Here is a 16890-nt window from a genome sequence, read left to right as displayed (position 1 = left end):
CCAAACGGAAAGTAGCTAGGTACTGTAGGCCGAGTATCATCTGACCTCATAGACTGGTCTGGATTGTAATGATACTGGCTCTGTGACTTAGGTTCAGTGCTATTTAGAAATATAAAGTATTAATGTACAGGTACCTAATTTGTAACACCATTACCCAGCATTCTGTGTCGCTGTTTTTAATACCCCCAGTAAACTACACGCCACTATTTGTGTACTAAAATATCAGACCAGACTAACTACAGTTATTCCCAACCCCCTCCTTTTAACCTTTTAACATGTATCTCATATATTGCTTTTAAATCCAGATCAGTTACATGTATTCTTTTAATGATTACTTGTTTTAACCTTGATAGAGTGATAAGGAAATTATAAATGAATTTTAAATACTGTCCTGATAAAGGGACTTTATATTTTTTTTAAATGATTGAAGGACTTTTAAATGAAAAAGGGATATTAGAATGATAGAGGGACTACTTTCTTGCTTGGCACGTACACGTTTACCACACTGTACACATTTACCACACCCTATTCAAGGGGTGCTCCTGTTACAGGACAGCTGACTGACAGTAACATTAAATTACTTGCTGTACTTTACTGCAATGATTGATAGCCTTGTAGGTTTGTTGTCTCTTATCATTCTCTACATTTGTGGTTCTTCCTGTTGTGCTATATACAAGCTTTATCATGATCACTAACTAGTGATAACAAATTGTGCTCCTAACAGTTTCACCAACTCACAGTCGTAATTTAATGGCATTACACAAATTAAGTAACAACTTTATTTAAAGGCTATTAGTTCTGAAAAAAAACCATATGAGCTATATATATGTGATTATTAGATAGTGCAAATTTGTGTCAGTGGTCTTTCCAATGTTAACTCAACTTGATTTGATGATGCTGATGTTAACAGCTGAGACCAATTCTTCAGGAAGACAAGCTTATATCAGTCTCCAGAGTGCTGTCTAAATTGCTGAGTGTATTCCCACTGCATGGTGCTGAGTCTAAATTTGGAGTTCTTGTAGAGCTTTTTTACCTATAGAAGTGTGTTGCAATATTTTAATCATAATAATAAGTTCTAAATTACCCTTTCAGAAATATAAAATCTATGCCTTTTTGATTTTCAGAATTGTGTACACTTTTTATAATTAGGTCTCCCCTTAAACTTAGCAATTCTTAATAATTGTAAATCTCTAATTTTGGTACGACAGGTTGGTTTGATGCTGGTTATACATTTCCTAGAACTTGTTTACGGTATTGATAGTGATCTTATCTCTGATCAACAATGCTGATCAGACAAAACAGTGTTCCTGGTGAGTGGTGGCGTTTTATTGTAACCTGTTTTAATATTATACTAAGCAAAAAACAATTAATTGCAATGGACACCAATATAGGGATAATGTTGTCAGCATTGATGTTCACTCAAATGATTCTTACTGGATTACTCTTGAAGAAATGCTTTGATTTATATCATTATGAAATGTTCTACACAAATAAGCTACTCAATTTTGATCTTAGCCTAAGCAAGAAAATTGACATGGCCACTTGCAGCTGTCTTTGATTTGTAAAAAGTTGCATGGTTTTCGTGCAGTAGCTCTCAAAGAAGGCCTTGATTTCGTAATACTTTCTACGCATACCGATACCGGTAGTATCAATTACCCATTTGAGACTGATACTGATTCAAATCTGAAATCAACATGGTCATCTTTAATGTTCTGAAAAGTCACATGGTTTCCATGAAATAATTATTTAAGGAATGCCTTGAATATGACGAAACTTAATAACCAAGTATTTATAATATTAATCAGCAAATCATGTTCAATTTTGACCAGGATCTGAAACTGAATATGGCCACCTGCAGCCATCTTGGATGTTGGCATCTAACACCTATTGAAGGAAGCTTTGATTTGAAGATATGTATATAACTTGATTGAAACATGATCTTTTCCTCCCCCGATATTACATAATTATATATTGATTTATGTCACAGACACTTTGGCCAGAGCAACCAGCTTTTGTTTTGAGGACCCAGGTTGAAGTCCAAGTCTGTATATATATCTGATGTTGAACAACAGAACAATTTTACCTGTAATGTACTTTTCTTGGCTTCAATTCAATACTTCTGATTAGTATGGTAACTTGGGATTCATTCTGGATACTAAATGTAGAAAAATAAAGTCTGAACTGTTAAATGTCAAGAGTATTGCATATATATTGGTAATGTGTATATACTGGGTAAATATTGTACCTGTATATATATAAATATCTCAATTATTAATGAAGAAAAAAAATTGTAAACCATTGACAGGTTAGTTGTATTGGCCTGGAAATAGCATTGACATGCTTTAGTAAACACATTTATGTGATCTTTATTGTTCTACGCATAATTTTATATGCACATTTAAAGTAACCTCAATAAAACACTTCACAACAATGATTTAAAAATTCTGTGTGTTCACCTTCCTGGTTAGGTGTGTGTTTTGTTAAAATGGCCACTGATAAACAGCATATATATTATTTCCTGGTTCCAATGAAATGTACATGTCTACTGCACCGAGTCTAGTTTTTGTTGTTGACCTGTATACAAATTAGCTGTTATTGTTTAATGTAGAGTCCAACAAAAACTTCCATGTCAATAACTGCCTCAATGTAGTGGCTTTAGAGTTGTGTTGAATCTTTTGTTAAATACATTTTCAGCACTTCACATAGAGAGTTACTGTATTCAAGCTAGTAAATGTCCTGGGCATTTTTGCAAATTGGTAAAATTAGAGGGTTGAAGAAACTTAAAAAAATGCTCATAAAATTGCAATACATATTTAACAGTTATTTCTCAAGCATGTTGGTAAATTTTTGTGATTTGATGCTCAGACCAAAAATTGGAAAGGATGTGATTATAAGGAAACAGGTACGTTTTGGGTGAATTTTGGGTACATCATGTTTTCATTTAAATGTGACTTGTTCAAATCTGAGAGCGAGTATGTCATCACTTATTGAGTCAGTATTGGTCAGAAAAATACCATTGTGATGCATATCTCTCTGTTTTGGAACCTCGGGCCCAGCGGCTGGTAAGAGAAGTCTCAGGTAAATGGCTGATAAGTACAGATAAAAACTTTTTTACTCTGCCACTGTTCGACTTTGTTTAACAAAATTTTGGCAGTTTAAACAGGGTTATGAAATGTACTTACAAAAGTAGTATTAAGATAAAAGAATACAAAGTACCTTTAAATTTGTTGGCCACAAGAGAGTCAGCAAATGAAAAGAATCAGCATATCAAAGTTTGACTACAATACATTATATAAAAAACCCGCTATATATTTACTAGTAACTTAAACAGACTCTTGATCCTCCCCAGATACTGCCAGTGTTAACAAAAACAAACTGTTTTGTACTGGTTTTATCTGGACTGGAAGTTCAGGAAGACCTGCTGCTCCTCAACCTTCACAGCAAGGAGATAACCGACCCGGTGTATTGATTTTTCAGGATTTGCGGATATTTAAAGATGAAATCAGTTGATGCCAGAGTGAAGTGATAATATTCACCAGGTTTCAGTCTTTATTTCAATTTACTACATGTGATACACACTTTGAGTGGTATTTTAATTAAGATAATGGCTTTTGTAGGAAATAGTGGTTAAACATTTGTGAAAATATGGATCGTGTTTTAACCCTGCTTTCACAATCTCTGCTTCCCACATACCAAAATTTTGAAACACAAACCACATAGTGTATTTATATCTCCATAACTTCCTAGTCCATCTCTGAAACACTATGTAATCACTATTTATGACAATTGTGTGAACTGCTAGATTATCCGATTTCCATCTAATTGATATTTGTGTGGAGTAATTTCCTTGTTTTGTTGTATCAACTTCCATTTACATGTAAATGGGAGGTTGCTGATAAGAGTTGCATTGCTGTTGTTTACTTAGATTCTCTTGAAACACAAAGGACAAAAAACAAATCACTTAAGAGGGGTCTCATTTAAGACTATTTTGGTTGTGATAAACAACAATTGAGGGATCTTTTTTAATGTTGACTAAGTCTGCATGGACTCTCATGAATTTCTAATGAATCGTGTGCTGGAAAAGCCGCACAGCATTGTCGCACATTCATATTGTATGCTGGGTCAAGTGGGGTCTTGAGATTACCCTGATACTAGGGGACCACAGAGTGATTGGGGCGCCATTTGGTGCAGACACAACATGATCTTGGTCGGTAAGGTTGTTGAAATGTTGACATCAAACTTTTATTTGACCCTGACATCTAGCTTTATAAGTTCATTTTGTCATTCGTGTTTTTATGACAATATGTTCTTGAGTGATGTGCTGTACTGAACAGTTTTTGCTCAGATGATTAGGAGAAATGTTTTCCCTATGTTAAAATCATATTGCTTGAACAGTTGACTGAAGAAGGGATGTGTACATACTATAATATAAGGGAAAATTACATAAATATTCTAAATGGAACCCTGGATCTTTAGCTAGACCCACAGTGAGGGACCAATTCAGGTTTATGCTCCCAAAGAATGAACATTAGTGTACCACCCTCTTTTTAATTCCAATATGACTGGATAATTTCAATATTTCCCTCCAATTCGAACATTTTGTTCACTAATTTGAAAATTTCCATATTCAATGCATTTAAAGCTTTGTTAGATAAACAAAATAACTGATATTGTAATCTTATTATTTGTAGTCATATGCATGTGTTATATAAATATATTTAAGATTCCAAGTATATTTTATCTATAAAATATTTCTTATCATTTTTTATTTCTTTGGGTGAATATCCTGTAAAATTTGAAAACTAATGATTTCCCCTAAATTCCCCTAAAAAGGACAATTCCAATGGTATTTAAATCTTAAGAAGATGGATGATACAGGTATATCGACTATCCTTCACTGCATCTTGAAACTGATGAAGATGAGCAGTTTAAACAGCTTGCATACATGTACTCGTTTAGATAGCGTTATATCTTGATGAAGAAAGCTACCCCCTTATGGTGAAGCTCACATGCTGTAGAGTTATTTTGAATTATGATAGAACAATCCTTGGCTCTGTACTTTTGATTGGCTTAGAATCCAGCTAAATGTGGCATTATGAATGGCTTTGACATTATATCAAGGGAGACAAAGGAATTGTTAAAAAAAGGGGGGGGGGGGCAACGGAAATATTGGCTGTAAATGGAATTGTAAATTTAACGATGGACATTATAGCAAAGTTTTACTGTCTGGTAGTTATGAATGTTCCTGTTGTGAAACGATTAACATTGGGAAGGAATTATTCTGAAGGATATTTTTAAATTATAATGACGCAGGTCAAATTCTCAATTTATTCTATGATACACAAAATTGAAAAAATAAGTTTATGGTTCATATAAACAAATACACTAAGTTATATACAGTATATAGTTAGGATACAGCATGTTTCAGGGATTTTCCAGAATACAGAAGGATGATATATGTGTACACTGGTACAGATTCTTGTGTACTTAGCCTGTTCTAGTCATATGTACAGTACTTACAGCCCACACAGACGTCCATCCTAAGTCCTCGTGGTAAATAGATGTTAAGCTGTGTATACAAGGTGCAGGATAGTTGAATAACAGGAAATTGTCATCTCTTGATGACCATAAGTACCTTATATATATATTTATATATGAACTTTACCAGGAAGATATGTTGTCTCTATATATACAGTTTATATATCAGTGAGTTTGTTTGTTCTGGACAAAAGGATGATGATGGATTAAACCAGCGCTCAGGACTTTCTGACGTAACAGTTACACAGGTAAACATGTGATAGCCATTCATTATGGCGACTAGTGACGGTGGTCTTGTGAAGGTAGGGAGAGGAGCGGGGATTTCGGTACATTTGTACAAAACCTGCCTCATTATGTGTTAAACAGTATTTGTGATCATAAATACAACAATGGTCCCCACAGGCTATGTCAGACATACAGGGAGCCATTATCATTAGTGTCATCAGCTTAGCAGAACAACATTACAAATTCTCACAAATATTCTGAAGTATATGTGTATAAAAGAAATATGAGTATATCTGTGCATAATACCTGAGAGTGATAATTTTTAAACCAGGAACCTGTGTGTATCATTTAGCTAACAAAGATTCATAAACCAGGAACCTGCGTGTATCATTTAGCTAACAAAGATTCATAAACCAGGAACCTGCGTGTATCATTTAGCTAACAAAGATTCATAAACCAGGAACCTGCGTGTATCATTTAGCTAACAAAGATTCATAAACCAGGAACCTGCGTGTATCATTTAGCTAACAAAGATTCATAAACCAGGAACCTGCGTGTATCATTTAGCTAACAAAGATTCATAAACCAGGAACCTGCGTGTATCATTTAGCTAACAAAGATTCATAAACCAGGAACCTGCGTGTATCATTTAGCTAACAAAGGTTTATAAACCAAGAACCTGCGTGTATCATTAAGCTAACAAAGGTTTATGAACCAGGAACCTGAATGTATCAATAGGCTAACAAAGGTTTATAAACCAGGATGTTGTGATGATATTTGTTGTATTAAATTGTTTGACTTCATACTTAATTACAAATTACTCATAGCATTTTAAAAAGTAAATTGTAAGTTGATATTTCTCTCAAAACTAATATTAAAATTAATATCTTAATTCTATAGCAGGGAATATTACGAGGAGTATCGCGGTACAGGTAGTTTAATAATATGTGTTATATAAGAATTAACTTTGTTGTAATGCCATCACTTGTCCAGTCAAATTTTGGCATTGTTTAAAGGCTTTCGTATAACATGGAGGGACATTACATTAACAAAAAGGGAAAATTGGACTTTAAATTAAATTTATTTAAGATGTGATTATTTAAAACAGTATGATCTGCCTTATGTAAGTCATTTCCCAAAAAGAGACCTAGAAATATGTTGATGGTAAGCCAGTTTGCAAGTTGAAATGAGGGGCGTTATATTGAAGTTTTACTGTACATACCAGGTAGTTTTTACCTTAGGGTATATTTCACTTTATGAAAGTACACTACACATGCATAATGTACATAATGCCTATAGCTAACTGATCTACGTTAAAGGCATGTGGGTGTAGGTTTCCAGAACCATATAACAAGTAAAATGTTAAACATGAACAATTAAGGGTTTATACTACCTCTGTAACTTGTGTACAAAATGTATCTCTCTTCACAAAGAGTTTCAAACCAGGAACCATGTGATGTGGAATTAGAGTTTGTTATTTATTGACAAGTTAAATTAATAGGTACACAAGATTGTACCAGTATACTTCAATAAGCATTCTGTTATATACCATATTCATCCTTAAGTAGGACCAGAGGCTTATACATTTAAATAACATGTGTTGGCATTTCTACAAAACTGCAGTAGTTATGGGCTTATTACCAGTCATGAGTTAATTGTCGGATAAATACAATAATCTAAGAAGGGAGTTATCTATCTCACAAATCACATGGATAGGTAGCAGATACTTTAAACTATCAATAGTCAACCTTTAGTGAGTATATTTACCATCAACATTACCCAAACATTGGTGTACTGATAGTAGATATATAGTAACAAAAATACATAGAAAGGGAGGTAACTCTAACACAGATAACATGTATAATAAAGTAGCATATATCCTTAACAAAAACTGCCCTCATGGAATATATTTTTTACCAACACTGTCCCAAATATACATTTCACTGACAATGGATATCAATTTAAACTAAAAAGGGACTTAACTCTAATACAGTTTACAGATCACATGTATGACATGAAAGGTAGCATATATTCTTAACTATCAATAATTAACTCATTGAGTATTTAAGTTACCAACAATATCCCAAATTAAACATTGGATATTAATAACAAACAAAAAATCAGGACAGAGTGTGCAAGCAAAAAGGAAATGGACTTTATAAGATGTAGTGGTCTTGTTTACTGAGAGAGAAATCAGGTATGTCAGAATAAGGTACAGACGACATAAAAAATTGAAGTGAATGATGAATTGTATAAAGATATAATGTCCACTTCAGTCAATGTTACCGACCAAGTGTAAAGATTTCTTCCTGGTTTACATAATAACTTTTGTGTCCTGACGTGTTGGATTACACACTGTCAGAGCGTTTGGCGGGCAAGAGAGAGTAAAGTCAGTTTTCTTTAAAGTATACCAGATTAAAGAAAGGTAAAAAGGACTGAATATCCTGCCAAAAGCTCAGAGTGCCAACACATACATTCTCACTCAATGTTGGGCTATGGACTTCAGCAGGGCAATGAAACAGCTTTTGTTTGCATTCTACCAAACTGTTATAGATACGGGTGGGCTTATTACCAGACAATGGCTTATTGCCTGATAAGAATGGTCTAACAAAGAGTATATTTATATTTGATTATGTTTAAGGGCGATATCTTATATTTAACTTTTACACACACAAAAAATCAACAATGGATTCGAGGCCTCTTAATTAAAGCAGAGAGCTAATCCAACATGCTACATTATAGTTGTTAAATTAATACTTTTCTGCAATATAACAATAATTTTTAATGTTCCAACTCCCTAAAAAGGGCATCTACACATAATTGTTAATGTTTCAATATTAAGAAATTAACCCCGATTCAACAAGAAAAACTTTTTCGGTTAGTGTACGATAGAAAGTGATAGGATTGATCTAAATGATATTTCACTTTATGGCTGGGGTGGTTTACAGTGATATGAAGGTTTGTTTACCTGATATGGTCATAACTATAATACCTGCTGAGAGTAAACACCTTCATATCACCTACAACGGGGACCACAACTTGTTTACTAGACCAAATAACAGTTAAGTCTGCATAGACCAACACATCCTGATCTGAGTTATTGTCATATATGCATTTTAATAACAGAAAAGAAATGGAATAAACACTATTTATTCAACGATAAACCCATACTAGGCCCATCGTTGTCAAATACAGTTCGGTAGAAATACTAACAAATGCTATTTGACTGTCCTGCAATAATAGTAATAATAATAATAATTCCAGGTTTGTATATACTGCTTTATCACAACCTACCAGTTCCTAGGTAGTTCCTAGGTTGTCTCAAAGCGGTTCACAAATTATTATCTTTGGTTATAGGGCTTTTGCAACCAGCCAATATCTTTGAACTAAAACCCAACTCCCTGGGGTGCATACAGCCAGTACTGCCATTTCGGTACTCACAGCTAGCATTCAACAATTCTAGCACTGCCCAATGCAACCACATCCTCATTTACAGCTGAGTAGACTGGAATAAGCGGAGTAAAGTATCTTGTTTAAAACAGTGCCGTGCCATTAAAACTCGCAACATTCAGTCACGAGCCCGGCATCCTACCACTAGATTACTGTGCCTCCAATAAACCCAACCTCTACATAAGCCAGAATGAATGTGCTGGCCCCCTCGGTTTATTGTAGGATAAATACGGTAATATAAACTACAACAAAATTTAGTTTCAGGTGGGGGGTCATCTGCCAATATTGTTGATTATTTTCACAAGAATTTGTGAGAGGTTTACCATGAGGGGGTGGGGTGGGGTGTTATACAACGTGTTGTCAACTTGAGTCATGCAGTACTGTGAGGTAGTCATTACCTACCAATTACACAGTATACATTTTTAATTTGAATTGCATAGCAATGATAAACAAAATAATGTAGAGGATGGAATAATGATGTGACATTTCCATAGCATAAAATGACACTGAAATTCTAGTTACTTCTGTAATACATTTTGAATGATCATGGTGTAAAATACAGGACATTGTATTATAATTGGCCCGAAAACTGACTATATCACTTAAGTAAGATGCACCAGGTATGTAATATATAAAAATATATGAATCTACCAGGTTATGACTTAATTAATGCAGATTGTGTTGTATTTCAGACCAATCATGACTGGATGTCCCGTGACTTGGATATCCTCACACTAACTACCCACTGACCACAGACAAGGACAGGGGACTGACCAGTGGCAATCTGTTTCAATTTATTTATAACTGTGATATAAAACACAAACATCATGGGTTGTGTGCAAAGTAAGGATAAGAGTAATGCATCAAATATTCAATTTACGGACGTAAACAGTAAAGCAGCTGAAGAACCATCTGAGGGTACCGAGAAAAAACGGGAACGCTACACAGAGGATCCTACGAAAACCACCGGACGCCAAAATAGTGAAGCGCCAACCCCAACAGGTATAATCAAAGGAGTTAATCTTTGTTTGATTTTAAGATTTAGGGGTCATAAATATAACAATGGTAACTAGCAAAGCTTTTGCTGAGAAGAATTCTACAGGAGATAATAAAATTTCGTTGAAAGTTCTGCTTTTATTGGAACTGAAGGTGTGTGATTTTGGTTTATCTAACAGTTTCTGTGCTGATACAGGGTAAAGCTATGTTTATCTGACAGTTTCTGTACTGATTCAGGGTAATGCTATGTTTATCTGACAGTTTCTGTGCTGATACAGGGTAATGCTATGTTTATCTGACAGTTTCTGTGCTAATACAGGGTAATACTATGTTTATCTGACAGTTTCTGTGCTGATACAGGTTAATGCTATGTTTATCTGACAGTTTCTTTGCTGATACAGGATAATGCTATGTTTATCTTATGAATTATTTTTCTTCTAAATTCACTTCAATCAGGTTCTTGCTTCTTCCAGCAATATTGAGACACAGAGGCTATTTTATGATCTGGACTTTGTACTGTTAGGTGTGTATCAAGGAAGGTCATGAACCACTCTAGCCTACCACATCACTTGTCGTTATCTTCTTAGATTCCGGGAAGTATCATTCTCATTAAGAGATAAACTTTCGGCACGCGGGATTGTTGTAATGTGCATGTGTACTGTTGATTTTGGGTAGATTAGTTAGTTTTGTTTGACCCTTTATGAACTTATTAATTTTAGATAAAAATTAGTTAGAAATGTTGGACCAGTAAGTTGAGTAAAAGTGAATGTAGTGAAGTGTTGATGAAATCTGATCAGCCTTACTACAACCATACACAACTTTTCATTCTCATATATATATATTGTTTTAAATAAGGTTGAAATTCAAAACTAAAAATACATGTTTATTGATTCAAATTGATCATCAGAGGACAGGAAATAAAAACATCATTCTAAATTTTTGTATTTGTTTGCAAAAGAAAGCATATTAAAATTAATGTAATAGAATGTTGAACTAAATATAATCTTGTTATAAACAACATGATTTTGGTTTGTACAGGTATCTAGATTATCCAGAGTTATTTTATAGGCAGGTTTCCAGATTATAAGTATAGAGTTTCGTTTAGAAAGGATATTCCTTGTTATACAGAGTTTGGTTGTGACAGTGTTACAAGTTTTATAGAGTTGGTTTTAAATAGGTTTCCACATTATACAGTTTGAACAGGTCTCACAGTTTTGTTTTAACATGTTTCCAATTAAAATGTACAATTCCAGATTATGAAAGGTTTGTTTCAAGAAAACTTCAGATTATACAGGGTCTGGGTTATACAGGTTTCTGTATTATGTAGGGTTTTGTTTTAAATAGATTTTCCAATTATACAGGGTCTTATTTAGACAGGATTCAAGATTATATAAAAAAAAAAAGCTCAGCTTACACATTATTACACATAAAACAGGGTTTGCTTAGACAGGTAAAACTACAAAATATGTAATGAAAATAAAGTTACTTAGTATTCTGCACTCCTGCAAGTGGTGTTCATCTGTTAACCAACTTCACCTTTCCAGTGTTATATCTCATGGAAATGGTTGCTCATCATCAGACCTGACTCACATAGAAAAATCAATAACATGGCGCAGCCTTATTCATTGTAATAGTCATTCCTATTTAGTAGTTGTTTAGTGTAAGCGAGTTACTGTTACAACGTTAAAACTGCTGTATTTTGTTGTTACAGTACAAAATCAATTAGGGTGTAAAGTTTCATATTTAGAAAACTAGCACGCAAGTAGATTTTGAAAAATATACACTTGCTTGACATATATCTTTATACTGTGTAGTAATATGAAAAAAATCACTAGCTTTGACGTAACAGTACAAAATCAATTAGGGTGTAAAGTTTCATATTTAGAAAACTAGCACCCAAGTAGATTTTGAAAAATATACACTTGCTTGACATATATCTTTATACTGTGTAGTAATATGAAAAAAATCACTAGCTTTGATGTAAAAATCTACAAGCTCCATGTGTTGGGCTAAACTCTACAAGCTCCAGGTGTTGGGCTAAACTCTACAAGTTTCAGGTGTTGGGCTAAACTCTACAAGCTCTAGGTGTTGGGCTAAACTCTACAAGTTCCAGGTGTTGGGCTAAACTCTACAAGCTCCAGGTGTTGGGCTAAACTTTACAAGCTCCAGGTGTTGGTCTAGTGGAATAGTATACATCTGATAATGTAATTTTCTAACGGAAGGCATAAAAACACTTGCCAATCAATGGTTTCTGAAAAACATGCTTATCTGACAGTTGAAATCTTGGAAAAGTAAAATTAATATGCACATTCAAAACTACTGATATTCCTTTTCGACCATTATGCCAAAATAAGACAAAACAGAGATGTGTATTTCCCTTCAACAAGGATATTGTAGTCATATGTTGATGCACAATGCGGTGCTCTGAATTGTTGCAATTTTGGTATATCTTTATTTTTAATTCTTAATCTTCAGCAATCAATGCTGCCCCTCTTCCCTATTGTTCAGTTGTTATTTGTTTGGTTTATCATTAAAGTAAGTCAGATTGTACAGGTACAATATATAATACTAGTGTAAGTAGATTGTACAGGTACAATATATAATACTAGTGTAAGTAGATTGTAGGTTTTGTTCATGACTTCTTAGCTATAGTTTCACCAAGTGTATCCTATACATGTCTAACCTGTTGCTTGATGTGTTCAGATGTGCGATACTCCATATGCTGATCTTAAACTTGGTATTGTTTTATTAGCTCACCTGGCCCAAAGGGCCATGTGAGCTTATGCCGTGCTGCGGCATCTGTTATCTGTCCGTCAACTTTTTCTTTTGACGACTTCTTCTGAAGAACTGGAGGATCTAGGGTCATGATATTTCGCCAGTAGTTACATGGGAGGGAGTTCTATAAAGTCTCCTCATTAAAATGACCTTGACCTAATTTCAAGGTCACAGGGGTCAAATATGTTAAAAACTTCAAACAACAATATCCCAAGAACCATTTGAACTAGAGCCATGATACTTTGGTATGTTATGTAGACCAGCAGCGCAAACTATTTTCTTTATAACAGTAATGAGGTCAAAGGTCAACTTTAAGTGGTAGTCGGGGGTCAAGCGTCAACATGGGTTAAAAGCTTTAACAATCTTCTTCTCAAGTTCCATAAGGCCCAGGGTCATGATATTTTGCCGGTAGGTACCAGGGATAGAGTGCTATAAAGTTTCCTCTTTAAAATGACCGTGACCTACTCTAAGATCACAGGAGTCAAATAAGTTAAAAACTTCGAACAACGATATCCTAAGAACCATTTGGACTAGAGTCATGATACTTTGGTATGTTATATAGACCAGCTGTGAAACGTTTTCTTTATAACAGTAATGAGGTCACATGTCAACTTTGAGTGCTAGTCAGAGTCAAAAGTCAATGTGGGTTAAAAGCTTTAGAATTAAGATTTGAAATTTCAAACAACAATATCTTAAGCGTTTAAGAGATGTTAAAATGTCTTGTGTTCTTGTAACCAAATTTGGTTTGAAGTTACCTATATGTCAGTTTCATGTAACAAAAGACACAGGTGAACGATACAGGCCCTCTGGGCCTCTTGTTTGTGTTAAATTTGTACAATATAGCAATGATTGTGTAAGCTCCAGCTTGTTTGAATGGTGTTGTTGTACTCTGCTGTGTAACACCTGTATTTAACTTGTGGGAAAATTAAGTATGTTAGAACTTCCAATAAAATCTTAATATTATCACCTGTGTCTAATCACCTGTGTCTAATCAATTGATTTTAACAGAGAATCCTATATGGTCCCTACAATATCTACTTATAATCTGTTAGCTCCTACGACTATCCTATGTTCAACACATTTAATAAGTGACTAACATTTCAGCGAACAACAAATCCAGGCCCAGAGGTAAGGTTTACTGTGGTATATAAATCTTTCCTCCTGGACCTCCGTATCTATGTAACTTCCACTGGTATCGTATGTAACGCTGTGGTGGAGTATCAATCACACGGCTCCGGAATGTTTTATACCATGAATGGACTGGCATTTATGCTGAAATACAATTAAACCTGTTTTTACTGACTTCAAGAAGGACTGAATTATTTGTTTGGTTATGGACAGAGAAATAAACCTTTTACGGACCACAGAACTGTGTCGAATATTACAATATGTCCTTTAAGTCAGGTGTCGGTAAAGGCAGGTTTTACTGTATGGTAAAACTGTAAAGGTGTATCATATAATCCAAAAATATTTTTGATTGTTATGAAATGAAACCTTTATTTGCTGACTATAGACATAAGGAAATAAGGGATGAATCTTTTAAAAAGAAACTTTCACTTTAGCCTTTTCAACAATTGTATATGTTGTGCAATATTGTGAAATATATAATCTGACCCCTGAGTATTCTGACATTCTATAATACCACAGCATAATGATGTGATCTCATTTCTTATGGAACCTTTCAAATAATAACAGAATATTCGAAAATCAAATCAAATCTGACCAATATCTTGTGTCTCATAAGTGTCAGATTAGACAGGTTTCACTGTACATATATATAAAAATACATGTATATGTTTATATATTCCGCTGATGGTATATACACAGATATAGGTTGGTTTTGGATATAGTAAATGACCTACATAAAATTGTAGATTGATCATTTTAAAATTCTGATTCACACTGTGTATATATATTATAAGGATGAAAGCATGTCCTTATAAGGAAGTAAATAATGTCCTAAGTTACAATATAACAAATATAGAATGATATAGTAGTATGGAATGCCATTACATGTATTACTTTCTGTTACTTTATTGTATCACCATTCTTAGCTCGCCTATTCCAAGAATAGTGGGGTTTATGTAGTCTACCCGGCGTTGGCGTCCCACTTCACTGAGGTTAAATTTTTTGGGCAAGTTTTTGCAGACAGTGCTGGATCTTCACACTCAGTACACTGTTGTCTATTATAAGTTTGAGCCATTTATATGGAGTGTAAGCAATGTGTTGAACCATATTTTCATATTTTAGGGGCCAAAAACAGCTTAATTGGACTTGGTTAACGTTTTTTGGCAAGCTTGAGGTTAAAGTTTTTGAGCAGTATTTTTTGTGCTATGTTTGTCCAGCACCATCAACAGGCTGTTGTCTATTATAAGGTTAAGAATAAATACATGTGGACTTAATACTGGGCATGTACTGGATCAATGTTGTATGTATGATAATAGAACACAATACAATATTCACTAACGTTTTCATTGTATTAGTCCTTCAGGTGCATGGTAACATTACTGTTACTATTTTTATGTAATTTACCTGTCAAGTTTGACATTATTCTGTCCTTTATCCTGTCCCACCTTTGAATGAAGGGAGACATACTATATTAGAACATGTTTTTCTCATAAACTCTTGTTTATGTGATAATTTTTAAACTGTGAAAGAAATTTCTACTTGAAGTATACCTGCATCACCTCCAGGAGGTGTGCAGTGCACTATAACTAGGACACTGACGTTTTCTTCTAGATCAACAGTAAAATAAGTGTTTATTATTTCCAGCAAAATCTTTTCCATGCTGTGACTTAATTGGGAAATAGGTAGAGACATACGTTTTTGTAAACCAACACAAATCTCTAGACTTCTTACCAAACCGTTTACTTGTATTTATACCTATACATAGGTAGTCCTTTATCTGTTTATCGAAATCAGGAAGTTACCTTCACACTGGTGTTAGATAACTAAATACTGAGGTCAGGGTTCAACGTCTAGGTATTCAAAATACACACGAGGTAGATCAGGATAGTTTGCAGTTTTTTTTTTAGGTAATTCATGCTATGCCATTTAGAACTAAGTTGTAGGCATGCACAGGAGAAACTCTTTACTGTATAGTGTTTGTCATCACTGTGATACAAATCTTTTATCTTGGTTGATGCAAAAACATGGAAATCTAATCTACATGAACTGTGCAGCAGGTATTCAACTGTTGATTTAGTCCAGAGAGATATGTTGTGTTTTATCTCATAGTATTTCATTGGCTAATAAAATGGCACATGGAGTTATATAGACTACTTATATTACCCTGTACATGTCATTATAAGCTTACCTGGTCCGTACGTCAACAATTTCTTTAAACAAATTCTTCTTCTAAATCACTGATTGGAATTCAACTAAATTTGACTTGCAGCATCCCTAGGTGGTGGGTATTCAAAATTGTACAAATGCTGGGGATGAGGGGCGGGGTCAAAAGGGTTATTTTGCTATATTGCTTTAAGCAACTTCTTCTCTGGATATCAACCATATTTGACTGGAAGCATCCCTAGGTGGTGGGGATTCAAAATTGTACATATGGTGGGGCTGACCCCCCAGGGGGCTGAGTGGCGGGGCCAAAAGGGGGCAATTTGGCTATATTGCTACAAACGACTTCTTCTGTAGAACTATACACTGGAAATCGATCATATTTGATCAAAAGCATTCATGGGAGTCAGGGATTCAAAATTGTACAAATGGTGGGGCTGACCCCCCAGGGGGCTGAGGGATGGGGCCAAAAGGGGGCAATTTGGCTGTATTGCTTTAAGCGACTTCTTCTCTGGAACTAAATGATGGATATCACCCATATTTGACTGGAAGCATCCCTATAGGTGGTGGTGATTCAAAATTGTAAAATGGTGGGGCTGACCCCCCAGGGGGCTAAGG

The 16890-nt window shown here is 34.6% G+C and overlaps 1 protein-coding gene across 2 annotated transcripts in view; it reads left to right on the top strand.

The window, feature by feature from the left end:
* The window catches only part of LOC110456590 (tyrosine-protein kinase SRK2-like), a 36416-nt gene that overhangs the window by 406 nt on the left and 19120 nt on the right, over positions 1-16890 (top strand). Inside the window, exons 1-2 of one of the 2 annotated variants that reach the window (XM_021507413.1) lie at positions 5670-5786; positions 9906-10215. In XM_021507413.1, coding sequence (XP_021363088.1) covers positions 10041-10215 — 175 coding nt within the window. In that variant the 5' untranslated portion in view covers positions 5670-5786; positions 9906-10040. Of the gene's footprint in view, positions 1-5669; positions 5787-9905; positions 10216-16890 lie in introns of those variants that run through there. The other variant, XM_021507412.1, reaches the window with a different exon arrangement.

The sequence above is a fragment of the Mizuhopecten yessoensis genome, unplaced genomic scaffold (assembly GCF_002113885.1).
Source record: "Mizuhopecten yessoensis strain PY_sf001 unplaced genomic scaffold, ASM211388v2 scaffold8811, whole genome shotgun sequence".
NCBI classification, from domain to species: Eukaryota; Metazoa; Mollusca; class Bivalvia; order Pectinida; family Pectinidae; genus Mizuhopecten; species Mizuhopecten yessoensis.
Note: the sequence above shows the minus strand (reverse complement) of the source record. Positions and strands in the feature narration are given on the sequence as shown.